The following is a 22,536-nucleotide window of genomic DNA, read 5'->3' on the forward strand; positions in this document are numbered from 1 at the left end:
CGTGTCTAATGCTAAGAGCAGGAAACGTGCTTGCCCGGACGATTTTTGCATACATGGCCACCAGATGCCCATGCCTACTTCAACCAGCCGTGCTGGACTGGCAGAGGGCTAGCACGAGCTGTGGGCAAAGTGTCTCCCTTAGAATTGGGTGCGGTTGCTCTGATAGTCTTAAGCACACCTGTGGCAGAAATAGAGCTGAGTTAGGGTTATGCCAATTGACCAAGGAATCTGAACTGTATTCAGTAGGCGCCATGTTGTGGAAGGCTTTTATTGGGGCATAGCCTGCTGGCTCCCTATCTTTTCACATCCTCAGACTCTACCCTGATGCTGGCCAGCAGTCTAACAACTCTTTGCCCTAAAATATTTTCCTTTATTTCACTTGAAAACCTCATCACTCCATTCTCAATTTGGCTCCATCACTCCCTTTGTTCTCTAAATCGTTCTCATGGAATCCTTGGCCCTCAGCAGATTGCCCCCTATGAGTGGGCCCCATCTAATCAGTTGAAGGTCAGAGGAGAACAAAAGGTTCACCCTCCCCTGAGTAAGAGAGAATTCTCTTGCCAGATGGCCTTCACACGGAGACATCAGTTCTACAGATTTTGGACTTGGCAGCCTCCAGAATCGTGGGAGCCTATTTCGTATCGTTAATCCCTTTCCAATACGTGTTACTGGCTCTGTTTCCCTGGATACCCTGACTGCTACAATGGGCCCTAAGAGAAACCCATTACCCTATTAGTAGTCATTCCCTACTCTCCTCCATCCAGCCCCAAGCAACCACAATATATACTTGTACTGGATATTTCATATAAATGGAATCATACAATGTGCAATCTCCTAGGATTGGCTTTTTTAACATTCCTCCAAGTGATAGCATGCATTGGCACTTAATTTCCTTGTATTGCCAAATAGTGTTTCAATTCTGTGGATAAACCACATTTTAGTCATCCATTCATCAGTAGATGTCTATTTGGATTGTTTCTACTTTTTGGCTCTGATGAATTGTTCTGCCATAAACATTTGTTGACAAGTTTTTGGATGGACGTGTGCTTTTATTTCTCTTTGGTATAAACTTGGAGCACAGGAGTAGAATTGCCCAGTCATAGGTAACTGTATGTTTGAAATTCTGAAACACTGCCAAACCATTTGCCTAAGTGTCTTCACCGTTTTACCAGCAATGTAGAGAGTTCCAATTTCTCCACATCCTTGTCTACACTTATTACTTTCTTTTTTTGTAGCCATCACAGTGGGAGCAAAGTGGTATCTCACCGAGGTTTGGCCTTGCATTTCCCTCAGAGCTGATGACTTTGAGTATCTTATGTGCTTATTGACCACTTGTATATATTCTTTGGAGAAAGGTCCATTCAAATCCTCTGCCCATTTTAAAATTGGGTTATCGTTTTCCTTTGTCTTTAAAAGAATTTTTTTTAAACATCTATTTATTGTTGAGAGAGAGTACAAGCAGGGGAGGGGCAGAGAGAGAGGGAGACACAGAATCGGAAGCAGGTCCCAGGCTCTGAGCTGTCAGCACAGAGCCCCACGCGGGTGTTGAACTCACAAACCATGAGATCGTGACCGGAGCTGAAGTCAGACACTTAACTGACTGAGCTGCCCAGGCACACCTGCTTTATATAATATTTTTAAAGAAGCTGAGGGAAGAAAGAAGAGGAAGTATATACCATAACATTTGTTATAATAACTTTCTTATTTACCTTTTGGTAAATTTCATTCCTTTCTTCCTTTCGATTTCAATTACCATGTGATGTCAATTCCTTACTCCATTGCAGTTTAGTTCCGCTTGCTTCCTTTGTGCTTATATTGTTGAATATATTACTTTCGTGTACATTCTCTTATATACATATTGTTTTGTCCGATTATTTTAAATCAGTTAAGAGAAGAAAGAAAGCATACGCAATCATACAGTTTTTACCATCACCTACGTAGTTTCCTTTACTGGGGCTCTTTGATATCCCTGCTCAGATTTCCTCCCTAGTTTTTATCTTTTAGCCCAGCAACATAGGGGCTGCCCCTGGTTCTGCATAAGTCCCTTGCTGGTCAAAAGTTGTGCTTTAGCCCCCTCCAGCCATTAGATGTCCACCCTGTACTTTTGGACGTGTGTGCGTAGCTTGTAGGTTGCTATCACACTTCAGGGAATTTACATTTTGGGCTCCACGTTCAGCCAGGGACTAGTAGCAAGGAGTTCCTCTCTGATCACTCCTGAGAGAGCTCAGTCTTGGACTTGCACAGTTTTCTCGGTTCCCAGGAATAAGTGTGGTTTTAGTTGCAAGCCTGCCTTTGTAGGAGTAGCCCCTTAGCCAGAGTAGCTCATTGAGTCGGTGTTTGCTCAGAGGTTATGTTGGAGCCCCTTGAGCCGGTGAGGCTTCTGCCCTGTGGTGATGGGGCTGTGAGTGCCTGGAGGATGCTTTGGAGTCTACCCCATGTCCTGATCTGATGACTCCTGAGTGGGTACAGCGTAGAGCACCCCAGAATTGACTGTGATCCCAGGAGGTCTCTTCTTGGCTCTTTCCCTGGTTCCATTAGCTGCTCTGTTTCCCTTGGATCCTGGAGCTACTGGCCTCCAAGATATCCCCTGGTTTTGCCAACATCCTGAGACATGCCTTTCCCCGGGCCCTGTTCCAAATAAAGTCGGTCTTCTTGGGCAGAGCTGTGGGGGCTTTCATCCTTATGGCCTGCCTTTACTCTGGACAAACCCCTGCGAGTCTGCACTGAGGGTGGGATCCACTTTTTCTGACCATGTCACCCCCGCTCTTCAAGTCGGCACTGAGAGAGGAGGAAGCTGCTTCTCTCCTGGGGGTGAGGAGGGGCAGGGACCACTGAGGCCTCAGGATCCTTTTCTGCCCTGCCTGCGGTAGAGCTTCGCCTGCAAGCAGGAGGTGGCCCTCGTCCTCCCGGCTCCTCTTGCCTGGAACAGAGCTTCTGGAACAGAGGGCTGAGGAGGATGAGAAATGCAGGTAGCCTGCCTCTCCCAAGGAGAAACCGCAGCCCCCAATGGGGAGTTGAGGGGAGAGAGAATCTCCATCTTCTGGGCCACATCTGCCCAAAGTAGAGGGCCTAGGGTACCACTTCTGGAACATGGAGCTGTGGGGGCGTGGGGTGTGGTCAGGAAGGTCATGGCTTGAAGGTCACAGACCCTGGCTGATTTTGTATTTAGTAGACTTTCTTGAATGGATATTTCTCCATTTGCTGTATGTCCTTAGGATGATTTTTGGGGATTTTAAATGACTGTGTTTTTTTGTTTGTTTTTGTTTTGTTTTGTTTTTTAAACAATTCTCCCTATTTTGTTTTGCTGGGGAGAATTTACACTGAGCTCCTTACCCTGTCATTCTGGAAGTCTTGCTCACCCACCATCCTGGCATACTCTCTGGAGTAGGAAAGAAAAGAGTGAACGGATCACTGGTTTGCCAGGCATTAATTACACGTATCCCTCAGCACACACTGGGCATGTGGCCTGTACCCAACTTAATTTCATGCCATGATTTGGTTCCTCAAGTACTGACTATAATATAAATCCAAGGGATGTGTTCTGTTCTACGGATCCCAGATCGGTTATGGAGATTCTGCTTTTGTTTCTGATGAGTGAAAACGGGATTCCTTTTTCAGTCTGGCTTCAGTAAAATATCCAGAGAGAAAAAATGTTATATCTATAAGGGTCTTCTGCAAAAACGAATTCAAGTTTTCACACATCTAACCAACTTTCTCATTCAAATTTCAGTTGTGTCCCTATGAAAACTCTAGCTGCACTGAAACATTCCAGATGCAGCAAAACTTACTTTCAGCTTCAAATTGAAGAAATACCAGTTTTCTAGCAAAACACTACCCTGCCTCCTACGAACATAAAAGGCAGCAAAGAAGCAATCACACCTGCGCCCGATAGCACTGGCACCACACGCCCCATACCCTGGAAAACCGGGTCCCCGAGGGCATCTGCCGACGACTCGGGAAGGGCCTCCTTCCACACTCACACGTGGAGAAACGCTGCATGGAGGTGTGTTCCCCTCTGGGCCACTCACAGATTGCAGTGGCATCCAAGAGCTTCTCAGAGGCCTGTGGCAAAAACTGTGCTGCTTTATTTAATGCGGCATTTCTCACACTTACTAAAAGCTCAGGACTCCTTTACAGAGGAGCACGAGTTAGCATCTCAGGAGATACAACAGTTTCATGGAGCCGTTTGAGAAAACTCTCAATTAATCTCAGAGTCAGAATGGAATCATTTCATTCAAAGATATTTCTCGTATATGCACATGAAAAACGCACTGCTTCCCTTGAGCTGAAATATTCAAATAGGGTTTCTGCTGCCAGGTGAATTTTCTTACGCCTTCTAACCCAGGTAACTTCCAAGGCTCCTCTGCTCAATAAAACCTCTTCCAGCAACTCTGTGTCCCCTCCCTACTCGGTGCAAGAGAGTCAAGTTCTAGGAGGTGAGGCCCTTCCTTGTTGCCAGGACCACTGGGCGCCAGAGGCGTGGACAAGGGAAACCCTGGGCTTTTGAATCCAACGCTTGAGCAGCCGCACCGTGTAGTCAAAGCAAACCTGGAATCGACTTCAAAAAGCTCACAAACAGCCTTGAGAGGTTATGAGCTGGGTGATAAATCATGTGCAGTAGCTGTCACCACTGACACCTGCTGATCGGTGACCTGCTCAGCAAGTTTAAAGAACTCTGAGTTTCTTGGTTAAAAAAAAATAATCTAAAACTAGGCTCCAAATGAGGACTTCTGCTCCTTGTATGCTCTTCAACAGGAGAGGGAGCACTAGGGAGGACTCCACGGGCCTGGACACACTGCCGGGGCAGACCTATCTGCAGGGAGCACACGGCCTGCTTCGCTATCCTTTAGAAAATTCTGGGGGTGCCTGGGTGGCTCGGTTAAGCATCCGACCTTGGCACAGGTCATGACCTCGCGGTCAGTGGGTTCGAGCCCTGAGTCAGGCTCTGTGCGGACAGCTCAGAGCCTGGAGCCTTCTTTGGATTCTGTGTCTCCCTGTCTCTCTGCTCCTCCCCTGCTCGTGCTCTGTTTCTCTCTCTCTCTCTCAAAACAAATCAACATTAAAAAAGAAAATTCTGATGGCCACAGCATGGTTTCAGCTCTTCTGCAGAGGCACTTGGGGCCCCTGGAGGCGTCACCTGCTTTCTCAGGAAGCACCGGGTCAAGGGGCCTTTCTGCCCTGGGCCTCAGGGAGGGTTTTCCTGCTCCCGGTCCCTCCCGGAGGGTGTTGCTTTTGCGAGTAGCACCCACATTCTTTTTTCCCCTTATCAACTTTTTTTTTTCTTTTTCCATAGGGAGAATAAAGCCTCGGACCCAGTACCTGCAGGTCCTGTGAGTACAGACCCCTCTTGGCGCCCGGGCCAATATTTACAAGGTGGTGGCAAAGAGTTCTGCTAAGAACCCTTGAAAAAAAAGCTCAGGGAAAGGGGATTTGCCAACCATGTCACAGACTCAGAAGTTTAAGAGTATTGCAGATCACTGAAAAGGGGTCTGATTGAAGTGACAGCTGGTATTCAAGAATTGAATCTCTAGTCTGGAGAGGCAGGGTTTTAACCAGGGACCCTTCAGTCTTCCTTGTGGGGACTCCACCCGCCCCCCCCCCCCCCCCCGCCAGGGCTGGCATCATCCATCTCCCACAGCTCAGAAGTGACCTACGAACTAAAACTACGAATCGTATTTCTATAATTGAAAGTAAAGAAATCAAAAACAAAAATAACTAAACTCTGGAAATATAATTGCTTAACCATTTCTTTGTATTTTTATTGAACTTTCTTCAAATTTTTTTTTTTTTTTAATTTCTGCCCAGTCACGACAATTAAGTGGAAACCACAATGACAATTTACAAACTGTGGCATGAAAAAGAACACACACCCCATCAGGAGTTATACCAAACCCTTTCCTTTTTATTCATTCAAAAGAGTCCAACGCACAAATGTCAAATATGAGCACTGTCATTTTTTTTCTTGGAAGGGGGAAAAACATTTATTCTGGCAGCACTTTTACAATTCCAGGAAGCGGTTTTGATACCATTGGTTGCAAGAATAGAAACCATAACAGACTTGAAGGGCGTTTGTTTGCCAGGCGAGGGCTACTTGGTCTGGAAAGACTCCCCCTTGTGCTTTGTGAACTGCCCGTCCACCTCGGCTGGCCGAGCCTTCCCAGGTATAGAAAGAGAAAACGGAATTTCCTGCACAGACACTGAAAATTCCAGTAGAGCAGAGTGTTTTCTGTATCTCCAACCCTCCCCCCCCCACCCTGAAGCAAGTTCTCAAGCTTTTCTGGAGCTTCTTTTGGTCACATGACCCTCAATCATGACGACCTTTATGCCGAAACACATGTGACACCAAGATTTCTTCTTACACTGCTTCTCTAGGGTTCAGATGACAGCACAAAACATCACTTGTCAAAAAATAGCAGATATTAAGAATGTGGGCATTTATGTTCATAATTATGATAAACACCTTGCAGGGTATGTCACCCAAAGGAGCATTTTTTTTTTTTCCACTTAATATGGTCCCCTGGGGAGTTAGCCCGAAGTCACATCCTTAAGTGTCCTTGCAAAAAAAGACTGGTCAAAGTCAGTTAATTTGACAGTTTAGGAACTGTCTCGTGCCAATTACAAAACTCCTATGCCCAACAATTCAATGGTCCATAAAGCAATTAAATGTTACCATTCAGTTTACACACACGCACGCACGCACACAGAGAACTGTGACCAAAGGATTAAGCAGGTAATCTCGTGAATGTGTTCTAAAAGAAAACGAAATCTCAAGATTGAGGTGTCGTATTCAAGTATCAAAAAATGAAGAAATAGTCTGATCCCATTTGATTTTATGATCATGACAAATCATACTTGTTTCATTGAGGTTCTGGAGTTAGTGAAGTCAACTCCTGGGGCACAAAATCTACAAAACTCAACTTAAGATTTTTCACAATGCAGCTGCTTTGCTTGTTTCTTTTAAAAAATATGTTGAGACTTTGTATAGTGGCATTCCAAGAGTCAATACTTTATAAAAGAAGTAAAAGAATAATACCAGCTGACTCACTTTTCATGCCTTACACTGGTGAGAAAACAGTTTGTCTTACACATTTTTCCATCAACACAGAGGAGGCAGCTGTAAACAGAGTCCTTTATACTCTTCAAAGAACGTGTTACTATTGCAGCAGATACTGTTTGGCCCCAATTAGGAGTAGACGAGAGCAATTTGCTTTGCTTTTCACGTTTTAACTTGGTGGAGATTTTAAAACAATGGTTTTACTAGTTCTTGGCAGCAGACCATCCAATCAGAGGCTCTGTATTTATAAATAACCAATGCGGGACTATGCTCTCCAGTTAGGGAGCTCACTATCTCAAGGTCTGACCGCCAGATGTGAAGGGCTTTCAAAGTGCTCTGCTAAATTTCACAGACTCTGTTCTAGAGAGAGAGAGAGAGAAGTACTCATTAGCAAAGCTCTTTGCACCATTCACAACTGACTCCTGATTATCTTAAGCTATTGAAAGACTCAGATTTTCCATGGACTCCTTGACCCCTCTGTCCCCCTCCCCTGAAGAATCCTACCACCAGGCTTCCACGACCCCTCTGTCCTCTGCCCCTGAAGAATCCATTAGCGTATCATCTAGTGACAACGTAATGTCAACAGGAAGCTGGGAGCAAGGAACATTCTGCCCAGCAGCACTGGAAATGTGGGCAAAGAAAAACAAGAATCCCACCAGCTTGCCCAAGGAACAGGCTTGCAGGCAGGGACGTTTATTTAAAAGAAGGGGAGGAGACACTGCCTGAAATACAGGTAAGGTTCTTGCTGATTATCACAACCTCTGCGAACCAGCACTTAATCCATGGGCAGACAGATGGGTTTTTTAAAATCTCAGAAGAACTAAAGATGAAAGAATGAACAGAAAGGCCTTTTGCTAAAATAAGAAACCAGCCCCATCTTGGCACAGTCCTCATGCAGAATATTGCACCCAGTGTTAACTAACGCTAGAAGCTTCGAACTGTATAAATTTAAATGTATTTGCATATTATAAAAATAAAGATAAACATATACATATTTTACACTAGTTACGGAACAGCAATGAACGGTCAGTCGATCCTTCTTTCACATTTAACAGAACTGAAATCTGAGTGCTCAAAACACGGCCACCTGTACTGCAACTATGGCTTATATGTGCACAGAAAACAAAATCCCTGAGAAGCCATTCGACTTTTTTTTTTTTCTTTTCTTCAAGTAGCGCTCTCCTTGGAGGATCACAGTTCTGAGGTTCAGGTTGTAAAACATTTGCTCCATGTTCTTCCCCCCCCCCACCCCCGTCCTCCCCGCCCCTCCCCCACCTCATCTACAGGCCAGGTGCGCTCCCTCCTCTGCAAGCACCCTGGACAGTTATTACTCAAGTTCACGGAACGCGCGTGGGAGTGTGGAGGGTTTGCCGGGTACGAATGATGGTCCAGGTGAGTTCTGATGCTCTTTTCTCCACGGAAATTCCATAGCCATAGAAGTCATTGGTTTCTGTGCTTTTCACCAACGTTCTTCCTATACGGGTAGAGGAGAAGAAAGCACAGACATGACAAAAGGTGACAGAGAAGGATATTCTCAATTCTAAGAACAGGAAGCAAAACTATGAATCGGGGTTTTTTTTTTTTTTGCAGTAGTAAAATTTTCATTTTTACTTCTAGAATTCCTTATAAAAATGTGAGTGTCAGGCAACTAAGGATCCTACAAAGAAAAGCATCTTTTCACTAGAAAGCTGGTCGGACACTTCTGGTTGTGACATTAAGTTTACGCATAATGAGGAACTATACGAATTAGTAATAACCACCTAAGCCATCGTAATTTCACAGCTGAATGAGATTTATAATCAAGAACCCCAAACACTAACCACAGCACTGAGTCCTTTCAGGAAACACACACACACACACGCACGCACGCGCAAGCTAAATAGCCCTCTAGGGATAGGAATATATACTGAAAAGTGAGAACTTTTAGGATGTCTAACTGGCCTTAAAAGGCATGATTTCACTTGCAATGTTACATACAGGCAAGGCTGTCAAACTAAAAGCTGGAGTTGGATGAATATAAAATAAACTCCTGTATCGCCACCTAATTAGAGTGGCATTCAATTCAGACAAAATGATTAGAGAGAAAGAGGTCAAAGGTCCTCATCCCTTATGTCACCTTTCCTATAATGACATGCAGTCCCTCCATCCCCCCCCCATCTCTCAATGGTGCTTGATTTCACAGAAACTTTGTAAAATATTAGTAACATTACCAAAAAAACGCACCTTCCATTTACTAACAACTTACTACACATCAGGAATCACACCCACTCACCGCAGTGCATTACTGGATTAATCCTCAACTCATAACACGCCTATGGGGTAAGCTCCATCCTACTCTACGTTCACCAAGAAGGAAACGAAGGTTCCCAGAGGTTAAATAACTTCTGGAGGGAACACACCAGGGTGCGAGAGAGCCAGCCTTTAGCAAGGGTTACTTGACTCCACAGCGTGCTTGACAGCTAAAAGCCAGGTTGGGATGTTCGGAGCCCTGGGGATAGCTTCATGTTTCTATGGCACTCAGCCACGAAGACTTTTTGAAGGCCTATTCATATTTAGCAAACTTCCCAGTAGAGAAAGTTTTGATAACTGCCTCAAATTCGAGTAATAAGAAAATAAATCTAACGTAAAGAGGAGAGGGCAGTGTGAAAACTCTCATCTCCACCACACAGTTAACTTCGGTGGTTCGAGTTCTGGGTTTGTGAGAGGGATGCAAATGTTTTCCTCACGGAACCCAACAAGCCTTCGGAAATGCAGACAGTTGTGTCTGGCTGTCTGTTCCCCTGAGCCACACGTAAGACAGAAGCACAAGGATGTCGAAGCAAGGGCACCCAGAGCCTATAATCAACAGGAAGCCACTTGAGGCTTTTAAACACAGAAGTGGCGAGGGTCCGACGTTGAAAGATAATATTGGTTCGTAGGGGGAAAAAAAAGACATTAGAGGGACGGAGGCCAGTTGAGACTCAGTCACAGGTATCTTGGCAGGGACAGGTGCATCTAGAGGAAAGGAAGGGCCAAAGGGACGGTTGTGTGGCCAGATTTACTCGTGTCAAGATACACTGATAAGACGGGAGAACAGGTCTCGGGAAGGCTGTGTGTCTGCAGCCGCAGCCCCTGGCTCGGCGGACGGGAGCGAAGCAATGCCACTCCCCGAGGCGGGAAGCAGACCGACGAGGAGCGTTGAGGGGCAAGACAGTAACTCACACCAGTGAAGCCTAGAGCCCGCGGGACACCCAAGGGAGCTGCCGTGGGGCGCTGGGGGAAAGGACAGCATGGGGGCTCAGACCCAGAATCCTCTCGGGGTTCTGCACCTGCTCTTCCTGGAATACAGCACACACAGTCCAGGTATTTAGAAGCTCAGGCTGAAACTGAGGCTCTACCATGTTGTATTAATCAATTAATCAGGTCTTTTATTTTCTGTATTGGGATTCTTCGACATCCGGGCCCTCGCTGCCCCTGGAGGCCCCCCCCCTCCCCCCGCACTAGCAGATTCCTAGAGACCCTAAACAACACCGATGTGAGCGCACTTCTCGGTACCCACCCGCTATCCAGAGCCCACACCTCTCAGCCACCGCCTTTATCAGGCTCCGACACTGCGGGCCACCCTCTATCTGCCCCCCTCACTCCAGGGCCACGTGCCAGGCAACCAGGGACCCTCCCTGTGCCCCGTGGCCCACCCGAGCCGCTCAGGCCCATGGAGCCCAGCCAGCACCCGCCCTCGGCAAACTCACTCTCACTCTTGGGCACAGTCCCCTCTCTGTGCCTCGTTTCCGTCCCCCCCCGACCCCCCATGGCACAGCATACACCCTCCTCTAGGGCTGTGTGAGTCCTAAGCTGTCTTTTTCAGTGGCAGTCACTTCCTGATCTGTTGGCCTTACCGTATGTGCAAGGCTCTGTTACGATACTACATTCTAAGACAAATGCGTAAGTAAGAGCTTGTGTGAACACAGCACTGAACTGGGAGCCACGGTGTGGGTTTCAGGCTGAGGCGCGTCACTCGGTGACTGTCGGCACGTGGCCTGGTCTGGAGTCCAGAGACCCCTGGCCTATGTGCCTTACAGGGCGGTGCGGGGCCAGTGAGTTGGGGGTTTTGTTCATCTGGCACTGCAGGTGTTTGTGATTATAATATGAAAGAAATGATACCGCTCATCCCCACTTTCCCCCCTGAGGATGGGGCCAGGACACTCCAGGTGGCCTTGTAAATGGATCTTCCGGGGTTACTTGGCAAGGCAGGCCAGCCCCCCTGCCACCACCTGTCCAGCACAAACGTGCACCCTCCCTGGGCAGGCACCTCAGTTAATAAACTAAATGTTGGGGCGCCTGGGTGGCTCAGTCGGTTGAGCGCCCCACTTCGGCTCAGGTCATGATCTCACCGTTCGTGGGTTCGGGCCCCGCGTCGGGCTCTGTGTGGACAGCTCGGAGCCTGGAGCCTGCTTCGGATTCTGTGTCTCCCTCGCTCTCTGCCCCTCCCCCACTTGCACTTTCTCTCTCTCAAAAATAAACATTAAAAATTTTTTTTAAATAAGTAAATGTTGCTAGGCAAGTCGGTGAGCACATTTTATTCTAGTATCTATATCTGCCTTTGAAGTTTTTTTATGATTACCTTGATATGCCACCCATGGTGCACACCATTAATATTCCTAGTGGAAAAAGCAGCAACTGAGTTTATTGAGCGCTGTTTGCTCTGTGGAAGGAATGATGCTACCTGGCCTCCCCAGCAATGGCCTCTCTAAATGCTCACGACAACCCCACAAGACAACCGCTTCTGGGATCCGCTACTGACAGAGCTCTACAGCCATGGCACCAACAAATGGCAAAGATTCACACTCGGGCGGTGTAACTCCAGCGCCCAAACTGCCTTGAGAAAATAAAGGCAAACACTACTTTTAAGAAGCTATTTGCTGTGTCCATCCGCTCGAGCTTTTCGTGATGTTACATTCGGCATATTACATTTTTTTAAACGACTTTTTTGGGGGCGCCTGGGTGGCTGAGGCGGCTGAGCACCCAACTCTTGATTTCGGTTCAGGTGATGATCCCAGGGTCATGGGATCGAGCCCCGCATCAGGCTCCCCAAGAGCCTGGAACCTCCTTAGGATTCTCTCTCTCTCTCCCTCTGCCCCTACCCCGCTCGCGCATGCATGCTCTTTCTCTGTCTCTAAAAATAAAAATAATAAAGGTAATCTTAAAAATAAAATGCCTTCTTTCTTCCAGCAAGGAACTGAGATTACTAACATACGCAATATCATAATAAGTTAGGCCAAAGAATCAAGCAGTTTCCTGATTCTTAATTCTCAATGTTGTCTTGATTCTGAATAAGCAAAAGATTTGTAACCTTAAAATGCCCTGCTCTATGTATGAAGAGATCTCTTCATCCCAAAGCCCACCCCACCCCCGTTTTCCCCTAAACTCTCAAGTCCTTAGGAAGTCCCTAATCCAAGAAACCCTCTCTGCTTCCCGGAGACTTACCCTTAAAACTTGGTGCTCCTAAAGTCACAGATTGGGTACAGTAAAAATGATGACATAAGGGAAAGAAGCACTATCTTTTCCACTTAATTTTCCAAGAAAGTATGGAGATACCTAAGCAGAGAGGGAACAAATTCTAGTATCAGTGTGGCTGATGGGGCACTAAATAATCAAGATACACTATTCCCCCTTGCCTGTGAAAGGAGCGAGGCAATGAGGGGTCTCACTCCTTACAAAAAACAAAGCAAATCAACACAAATAAGCATGATACACCCCACAGGCCACCTCCACATTCCGCTTCCTTTCCTTCTGAAATACCACACCATCCCCACCCTCCGTGTTTCACAATCCTGTGGTCACTGAAAAATCCCCCATCGTTCTAAAGCCAAGTTTGTGCTGCTCCGTTGCTCTTGTAAAAAGAAATTATCAGGTCCATACTAACGAACCTGAGTGTAATTAAACCTACTTTGCCTGTTTATCTGATGAGATAAAGGCGACAGTGTCTTCATGCTACTTTTTATAAAGGGCTATTCCAATTGGTCTTAAATATCCCTGTGTGGTAACAATGTAACTGCCAAATTCTCATGCGAAGCAATCACTGTATCCTTGGGACTACTTACAAACGTATGTATACAATAACCCAAGTGTAAGAGGTAGTTCTGAGATGCAGTGTCTCAGCCCTTTTTATCATTAGTCGCACTTTCTGGAAAAGGAGAAAGCTTAGCTTGACAACTTTCAAACTGGCCCATATTTTCCAATTCTGTAACACATGACCTGCCCAAATCAGAATCTGCTTCCCTTTTCATTGCCACCATTCCACATGGAGGGCAGACAGACACGGAACCACCACAAGAGAAACGGCAACTGTCGGGAAATAAAAATGATATATTCCCATGTCCTGTATGTTCCAGGGTCTGTCCATTAGGAAACCACATGGAAGAATGTGGGCTGCATTTCAGTATGCCTTCAGGTAACACATTTCTAGATGCTAACCTATTGGGTCCTGTCTTTTAAATGACAATCAGTAGAGGGGCGGCTGGGCAGCTCAGTTGGTTAAGCATCCGACTTTGGCTCAGGTCATGATCTCGCGGTTTGGGAGTTCGAGCCCATGCGGGGCTCTGTGCTGACAGCTCAGAGCCTGGAGCCTGCTTGGGATTCTGTGTCTCCCTCTCTCTCTGCCCCTCCCCTGCTCATGTCCTGTCTGTCTGTCTCTCTCTCTCTCTCTCAAAAATAAATAAACATTAGGGGCGCCTGGGTGGCTTGGTCGGTTAAGCATCCGACTTCGGCTCAGGTCATGATCTCACAATCCGTGAGTTCGAGCCCCACGTCAGGCTCTGTGCTGACAGCTCAGAGCCTGGAGCCTGTTTCAGATTCTGTGTCTCCCTCTCTCTCTGCCCCTCCCCTGTTCATGCTCTGTCTCTCTCTGTCTCAAAAATAAATAAACGTTAAAAAAATTAAAAAAAAACATTAAAAGAACTTATTTAATGAAAAGCAGTAGATAAATTGGGTTATCTAGCAGTTTATCTGAGTATATACTTGATGGGGGCTGGGTTCCTCTAAACCTCTTTGGAAATGAGAAAGAGGAACATCGTACAGGGTACCTAAAATTAAAAGCAAACAGTGAGCTGCCATTCGCTTAAAGAAGTTCACACTTCCCTTCTGAACTGGAATTTTAAGTGTCTCAATGTACAGAGCAGCAGGACAAAGACAGGAATTCACAGATAAAGTTTTCAAAAATAAATTAAAACAATGAATCTACTTTCTCCTTACTTTTCCCACTGAAAGTAGGACTCTGCCTTTAACGACTCATAATGTCCAAGACTCAGCATCCCTTTAATGCCTAGGGGTCAGTCCGGCCGACCAGAATTTCTGGCGGAAAGGGATGGGAAGTGACAGACGGGGTGATTAGCGAGGTGGTGAGAAGCTCTCACAATGTATCATATATCACATCACCACGATGAACACTTTAGCCATCGTACGATTTTATTTGTCGCTTATACTTCACTGAAGCTGAAGGGAAAAGGTGAACGGTTGCCGGGGGTTAAGGAGGAGGCGGGGACCGAGGAATAAATAAAGAGAAGGAGGAAGAGGACCTTTAGGGCAACGGAAATACTGCCTTTCATACTACAATGGCGGACATAGAAACCCATGGAACGTGCAGCACCAAGAGTGGACCCTGAAGTAAACTGTGGACCTTGAATGACAATGAAGTAAACTGTGGGACCTTGGGCCCATCTAGTACCACAAATGTGCCGCTCTGGTGGAGGGAAGCTGTGCAGAGTGGGGCAGGAGGGATGTGGGATCTCTCTGTACCTTCTGCTCAATTTTGTTGTGAACCCAAAGCTTCTCTACAAAATAAGTTTGTGTTTTAAAACATTGCCTCCTATACTAAAAGAAGGAAGGAAGGGAGGGAGGGAGGGAGGGAGGGAGGAAGGAAGGAAGGAAGGAAGAAAGAAAGAAAGAAAGAAAGAAAGAAAGAAAGAAAAAGAGAAAAAAGGTCTGAAGGAGGCAGGTCTCCCTGCAAGCAGCCCCACTTCTCTGCTGTCCAATAAATGGGGGGCTGGCATTGGGGGTGGGGGTGCTAGTCAATTCACTGCCTTTAGACTGAACGAGGCCAAGAAAAACACGTGATGAGAATTTCTTTGAAACTCACAAATCTGCTTAATACCAACACACTAAGCAGCAAAGCCACTCTGAAAGCGGCACGAAAAAATTTCTTGCCTGCCCGGAACTATATGTGTTATATTAGACACCAGAGGGCACAGGTTTCTTTAGGAGTGATGAACATATTCTAAAATTCGATAGTGGTGATGGCTGTGAACCACATAATAAATGTCAATAATCACTGAATTATTTAAAAAGTGTATCAGACAGAATCCACATCCTTAAGGAGGTCAGAAGTTTTCAGAGTGACCTAGCAAATGTGTCACTAGGTGAGTCTTCACCTCATCTCAAAAGCAAATATCCTTGAAAATCAGCCCAGAAGAGCCAGAGTATGGAGAGGACTCACATTTCTATCTGATAATCAGCAAAGACAAGAAGCCACTCAGCTCCTCAGTATCCCCCTGGAGGGAGAGGTACAGTAGAGGCATTTCTTTCATGCGACCTTTTCCTAATGGAAAGCTGGTAGGGACCCCAGCCACCAATCACCAAAACAATGGATGAAAGTAAACTGTCTTTAAAAAAAAAAAATCACTACTTACTCTTTATTCTCTGTCTCTCCCCATAGGGAAATAAAACACAGAAAAATTTTTAAATGAGAAATAGAAAAACTTGGAATTTATAAGGAAGATCCAGTTAAATAACAGTCATCGATGGTTTTTCTTTATAAAGCGCATGGCAGCACCATTATTTTACACATGGTCAAAGGCAGGCAGTTAAATGACAAGTCTCTGATTTGACCTGTAAAGGAGAGGAGTAAGCTGGTTAAAGAGCTTGGACTGTCTTTTCAAAAAACCACCATGAGGTCTAGATCAATGACACAGGAATAGGGTGACAATTCTTGTACGCCTTGAAGAGTTTACTGGCTGGCCTGCTGTCCTGGAATAATTACTAAGAGCCCTCCTGTCAACCTCAATCCTTTCCTGATTTGAACAATAAGTTACTGATCCATGTAGCACACGGATCAGCTTTGCCTTGGTGCTGACAATCGGTTGCTGACCAGAGACAGGCTCTATAGACAAAGATAAGAGCCCACTGGCCAGGGAGCCCACGCTTAGAGTCATGGAGGGGGCCCCAGAGATCAGAAAGTCCAGCATACACACATTAGAATCATCAGGGGGACTATCGTTTTTTCCAAAGACTAGTGCCTGGCCCTTCCCTCTGGAAATTCACATACATATGCCCGATGAAGAAAGATGGATCTCAACCACCCACCTGCATTTTAATGGGATGATAGAGAAGTAAAAGATCACTCTACTATGCCTTGCTAAAAAGTTAACCGGCCTAGAGTTGCAAAGCCAGTGCAGTGGTCCAGACTCCTAATTTCTACTGCCTGTTGGCACCCCCAAGTTTAATCGTCAGGTTCAGACCCAAGCTGTGACTACATAATAACCACCACCTGTGACGGCTTTCCTCCTCAGTCCCCCAAATCTCCTGCTTTCAATACACAGTCATTGACATAAATCAGACCTCCACTGGGCAGGGCCGGACCTGAGTGTCTGTTTGTTTTCATGGATATTCCTTCATTTAGAATGGAGACTTACACTCCAAACCCGCTGTCCATTGTATGAGGCTTTAAAACAAAACAAAACAAAAAATCCATTTTGAAATAAAACTATTCACATAGCTAGGTCAAAAGCAGTTCAGTCCCTAAAGGTATTCTCTCCAGCATCTAGATGTCTGAGGCTACGTGGCTCTGATTACCCCAGACCTTAAAGCTGCTTATTCAATTTAAGTATAATAACGTGTGAGAGACGAGGAGGTGATAGCGTTTTTTTTTTTTTTTTTTTTCCAGGCTGGTATAAATGTCTTTCTGTGGCAGCACAACGAGAAGCCCATGGGAAAGCACCGATAAAGCTGGCTGGCTGCCACTGTGGTTTCTTGTGCAAACTGATACTTTAACTTCTGCCTCTATCTCGCCTATTAAACGCCACGCGGCTATGGCGAAACAAGAGGTTAACGTCTGTGCTTGCTCAGGAAAACCTACGCCAGTGCAACGGTTTCCCTCACCCCCTGCTACTTCTGTAAGCCCCCCTCATCCTCTCCCCACTGTGTTTCTGAAATAAAGGGGCCAACGTCCACCAAAGAACAATCTCATTTGTGTTTGATATATTCATACAACAGACAGGGACAAGGGGTGCTCTGGTTAGTATGAAGCTACTATGTAATCGTAAGAAGTGCTTCACAATTTCCCAATGTCCTACGGGCCCCGTGCGTGAGGAGTTAGTCCATGTGTGTGTTAGCTAAAATAGCATTCTGAATACACAGCATTAGATAAGAGTTTCCCGTGGGTGTTTGGTGACATCTTCCAGCAGAGATGAATTAGGGATGTTCTAATGAGTCACTTGGTTTGGACAAAGCACCCTTCTACTGCAGCCGCTAAGGAATGAGCACCCACTGAACACCTCGCTCTGCGGACAACACGCAAAAGTCAGGCAAACGGACACTTCCGGGCTGAGGCCTGAGCTCCTACTGCGCGGGGCTCTTGTGGAACCCACCCCATAACGAGTGTCTCAAGGTGAGGTGGACAGGCCACCATTTTCAGATGCAAACTGCAGAACCTCCCTATAAAAAGCTCGTCTGTGAAAACAAAATTCTATGGGGTCAGCTCGGAAGAAAAACTCAAGCTTGCCGCATGAATGCTTTGCCCTACCAGCCACATCGCTGCTGTCTCCCAGAGCATCTCCAAGAAGGCTGCCCTGCTCCTTTGCAAGATTTGCAGCGGAAAGGGATTTTATCACACTTTAAAAGTGGCCTGTGGTTCTTAACACTACAAAAAGAACTAAACAAAAACCCAAAACAGGAGGAGTTCGATCTGTAATGCCAAGTCAACTACCTAAAAGTTCACGTGTGTACATTCTCTGTGTTTCAGGCCATTTGGGGGACGGTGGGGGCAATCTGCACAACCATGATTATCAAGGGCTGAGAATCAGAGACCTACAGAAAAAAATTGTCTACCACGGATTTGCTGTAGGCTTTTCTTACTTAGTGGGTGCTCACTTTCCATAAAAAAAAAAATGTTCTTTTTGGATGTATATACCTGCAAATCTACTAAAAACCAGCTACACACCTTAAATGAGTGAACTGTATTGCCTATGACAGCTCGATAAAGCTGTTAAAAAATGCTTTTTTTTCAAATGCTCTCACTTTTAATCAGCAAAAGTAAAAAAAAAAAATCATAAACAAGAAAAAATAAAAATTCCTAGTTTGCTACATAAGCCATGGTGCCTGTGTCACCCAGATACCTAGGTCTGCCTTGGGAGAGCATCCAAAGTTTGCTGGAAGGCACTTTCACTCGGCCCTTTGTATCACACCTACCAGAGCAGGATGGGGAGTGAGCGACCGGGGCTACCGTGTTTGGAACTCACTTGGAACAGGGGCTGATCACAGTCGGTGTAGGTGGATAAACCAAGGCAACATTCACTCGCTCGCTGCCGTTCTTCGGGCAAATGATCTCGGCCACTCCTTCTGGTCTGGGCTGACTCAGCAACTCCCCTGCAGGAGGAGAGAGAAAATGCATTAATGAGATGTGCCTTCATAATGGGACCATTCCACAGAGGAATGCAGCACCCGGGGACTGCGGAAGCCGGGAGGAGGGCAGGTAGTGAGTTGTCTACAGACAAGGGACTCAAGAGAACAGATATGCGCCCGGAATCGCAAACCGGCCCTGCTCCCTGCCCGCTGCCTACATTCTCATCTGCATCACCATGGAGAACGTTCTAATGGCTGTGGCGAAGAGGCCATCCTTCCAGACAAAGACAGCATCTGCCGCTATTTTCCTCACCTTCCTTTTCATGGACTGACTCCGGAGGTCTTTATCTAGATGTTGTGGCAAATTGAGTGCGGATCCCTAGGGCCCGGAGAAGCTGCCAAGGAGGTGTTCATAATTAGCATTTGGGGCAGATGGGATTCGGACAGACCGTAGCAGCCCTTCAACAAAGCCCTGCAGAAATGATCTCAACACGCAGCCGACCAAAGGTGTTATCTAGGTAAACAGCCCAGCTTCACACTGGCAAGAGGATATCCTGGGTAGGTCTGTGTGGGGATTTGAAAGCACCAGCATAAGACTATGTTATGACTAATGGGGTCTAGTAAAAACAGACAGTTAACTTAATGCATTACCACAACACCCAGAGGAAATCTGCGTCCTCTGCACGCCCGGATCTCATCTCTCTCCAACTAGACCGTTAAATCCCAAAGAGCGGTGAGGACTTCCATTCCTTACTTTCCCCTCCACCTCGTCTACTTACCGGCAGCACCCTGCCCTCTCTCTGTTCTCATGGCTGGCACTGTGCTGTCGCTCAGAGAAAATTCAGTAACTAGCTTCTAGCTGAGGACAGCACTTGCTACTGCCTAAATCCCCCTACATAAACCTAGAAAGTAAACAGACCAAACCAAGGACACAAAACGTTTGCCGACTGGGGAAAGATGCTACTGAAAATAAACATCAGCCCTTTGGCAGCCATCACTTAGTAGAACTGATTTGAAAATTCTGAGGGCCCCAGGGGCACCTGGGTGGCTCTGTCAGTTAAGCCTCCCACTTCAGCTCAGGTCGTGATCTCACAGTTCGTGAGTTCGAGCCCCGCATCAGGCTCTGTGCTGACGGCTCAGAGCCTGGAGCCTGCTTCAGATTCTGTGTCTCCCCCTCTCTCTGCCCCTCCCCTGCTCACGCTCTCTCTCTGTCCCTCAAAAATGAACAAAGCATTAAAAAAAAAATTCTCTCCCTCCTCCCCCTGCCGCTCCCCGGCTTGCATGCACTCTCCCTCCACCTCTCTCGAGAAATAAAAATAAATTTAAAATTAAAAAAAATTCTAATGAACCCAAAGTTAAGCCAACAAGGGATGATTACAAAGTCCTTGGCGTCAAAATACTCTATTTTGAAATGCCTCACCTTCAGCGGAACTCTCACACTGGTGAGGCACGCCCACGTGCCAGCAGTGAACCGAGAGCTTTAAATGTACCTCTCATTTCGTCTGTGCGATGTCTCTAGGAGGGTCATCCTCACTTTACAAACGAGGTCAGGGAGGTTATGTGGCGTACCCCGAGTCAAGGGCAGGCGAGTGGCAGGCTTGGAATGTGACCTTGGGAAGCCATCTCTGGGATGCTTACTCTTTGCCACGACCGTCCAAGACCTCCCAAAGCGGGAACTGCTTCTTTGCGCCAGAACACGTCTCTTCTAAAGGAGCAATCTAAAAACACTCTTCTTACATAATGAACTAAGCGTTGACATATTTGCAGTTTTGCGATAAGACATTCGTTTCCTGCTTCGAGCATTTTTCCGTGGCTTTGGACAATATGAACTGAATGTAATTTGAAGTTCCTTAGCCAAACTACTATAAACACCCAACGACTGCAAAAGGTAATTTCACATGATTAGCTTGTACCACGGACACATGGGTATCAGAGCCATACTCTGACACCAACTAAGGAAAGGTTCCAAAACATAAAAATGCAAGTTAAAAATGTAAACACTAAAATGCTACCAAGGCCATAACACGAACCAAAGTGGTGTAGCACGTTAGAGCTGGACGGAAAGTTGGAAGTCATTTGGTCCAAACGCGACCTTCTAAGTCAGAAACCCTCTGAGTCTGGCGGGTCTGTTCCAAGTGCCACGGAGAGCTGTGCATCCCCGGGGAGACAGGACGAGGTCTGCGACCCTGGTTCTAAGCCCCCTGTCGCCTGCTTCCTTACCTGACATTTCTACTCTGTGCTTTCTGTCCCCAGGATCACCCCCAAGGCCTGGACACACTCAGCTTCCGTGGTTTCCCCTGGGAACGCTCTCCTGGTGGGCAGAATGCCCACAGGCCTCCTGCAGCCGCCCGAGCGCGCGGGATCGCAGCTGGTTTTGGGGGAGCGGACCCGTTTGCCAGGGTTGCAATTATTTGCAGTAGACCGTTAAGCACCCGTTATGAATTTTTATTAAACTGACAGCTTTAGTGCCCCCTACCCCAGATTCCCAGTATCCTACCGAGCCAGGTTTCGTGGAGGCCCTACCCCCAGCAGCACTGCCAGCCGCAGGGGGGGCATGAAAGCTGCAGGCGAGGAGAAGCCTCTCAGGTGTGAAAACTCCACTCGAGGCTGCAGAAAACCGAGCAGCCAAGCTAAACCGTTCACAACCTCCCGAAGGTCCCCGCCCTCCAACAGTCTCCTGCAAGGTGCCGGGATTCTTAGGACGGAAAGAATGTGCCCTGTCGTTAGATTCAGAAAATGAGGAAAACAGCCTTTTCCTCTCAAAAAACATGATCACAAATACAAAAGTGGTTCATAATATGTGTTATCTACTAAAACAGAAGCTGGTCATCTCAAGTTTCTTGCACACAAACTTGATTTTCAAGCTAAAATATTAGCCAGCGCGCCTGCGTGGCTCAGTCAGTTAAGCGTCCGGCTTCGGCTCAGGTCATGATCTCGCAGTTCGTGAGTTCGAGCCCCGAGTCGGGCTCTGTGCTGACAGCTCGGAACCTGGAGCCTGCTTTGGATTCTGTGTCTCTCCCTCTCTCTCTCTCTGCCTGTCCCCCGTTCATGTATTGTCCCTGTCTCACAAAAAATAAATAAACATTAGAAAAAGCAACAGCCACTCAGTATCTAAATAGGGAGATCTTACTGTGTGTGAGGAGACACAGGGGATACCGGAGTCTAAGTCAAGGCCTTTCATATGGAGGGTCCCAGCATCTGAGAAAGTCACATGTGCATAAAAGGAACTGTAGTCCTGTATGTTAGGGCCCCCCGAGGAAAGTTATGAAATGTTAGAAGGACAACAAGAAGGACAGAAGAATACTGATTTGCAGGACTCCAAAAGACCTCCAAGAGCAGAGAACACGGTCTCAGAAGACCCATCACATCGATTATCCCGGACTCCACGTTACCAGCATGCTGTTATATACTTCAAGGTAAATGACATACAGCAACCACAGAAGAAAAAATGGTGATCGCAGTAGCAGCTAACATTTATCGAGCACTTATTATGCGCTTAGGCTGTCATTGTATCGTGTCACTTAGTCCTCATGACAACACTATGAAGTACCTACAATCCTGTCCTCATTATATACAGAGGTGGCGAGGGAGGCTCAGAGCGGTTAGGTATTCGCCAACAAGGAGGAAGTGGCAAAGTGGAAATTTGGACCCAGGACTATCTGACTTCACTCTTAACCACCACGTAATACTGTCCCGAGGCAAGGACATCGTGATGATTAAATTAGATAACACAGAAAGTGTTAAATGTTGTGTCCGGCATCCGGTAAGTTCTTGACACTATGACGTACTGATGAGATTTTTTTGAAAAGCTTACTTTTCCAACTATATAAAGAATTCATGCGAATATGTGATCGTACCCACATTCTCTACAGTAAAGCCGTACGCCAGCC

General features: G+C 46.5%; 1 protein-coding gene across 3 annotated transcripts in view; it reads right to left on the minus strand.

The window, feature by feature from the left end:
* Window positions 1-5,734: 5,734 nt before the first annotated feature.
* The window catches only part of MFHAS1 (multifunctional ROCO family signaling regulator 1), a 102,637-nt gene continuing 85,835 nt past the window's right edge, over window positions 5,735-22,536 (minus strand). Inside the window, exons 2-4 of one of the 3 annotated variants that reach the window (XR_007151593.1) lie at window positions 18,544-18,670; window positions 12,518-12,628; window positions 5,735-8,528 (exon numbers count right to left, since the gene is read on the minus strand). Coding sequence is in view for 2 of the 3 variants with exons in the window: in XM_047856288.1 (XP_047712244.1) it covers window positions 8,495-8,528; window positions 18,544-18,670 (161 nt within the window). In the remaining variant the exon portion in view is untranslated. Of the gene's footprint in view, window positions 8,529-12,517; window positions 12,629-15,618; window positions 15,917-18,543; window positions 18,671-22,536 lie in introns of those variants that run through there. The other 2 variants (XM_047856288.1, XM_047856289.1) reach the window with 2 other exon arrangements.

This window comes from Prionailurus viverrinus, chromosome B1 (genome assembly GCF_022837055.1).
Source record: "Prionailurus viverrinus isolate Anna chromosome B1, UM_Priviv_1.0, whole genome shotgun sequence".
NCBI lineage: Eukaryota > Metazoa > Chordata > Mammalia > Carnivora > Felidae > Prionailurus > Prionailurus viverrinus.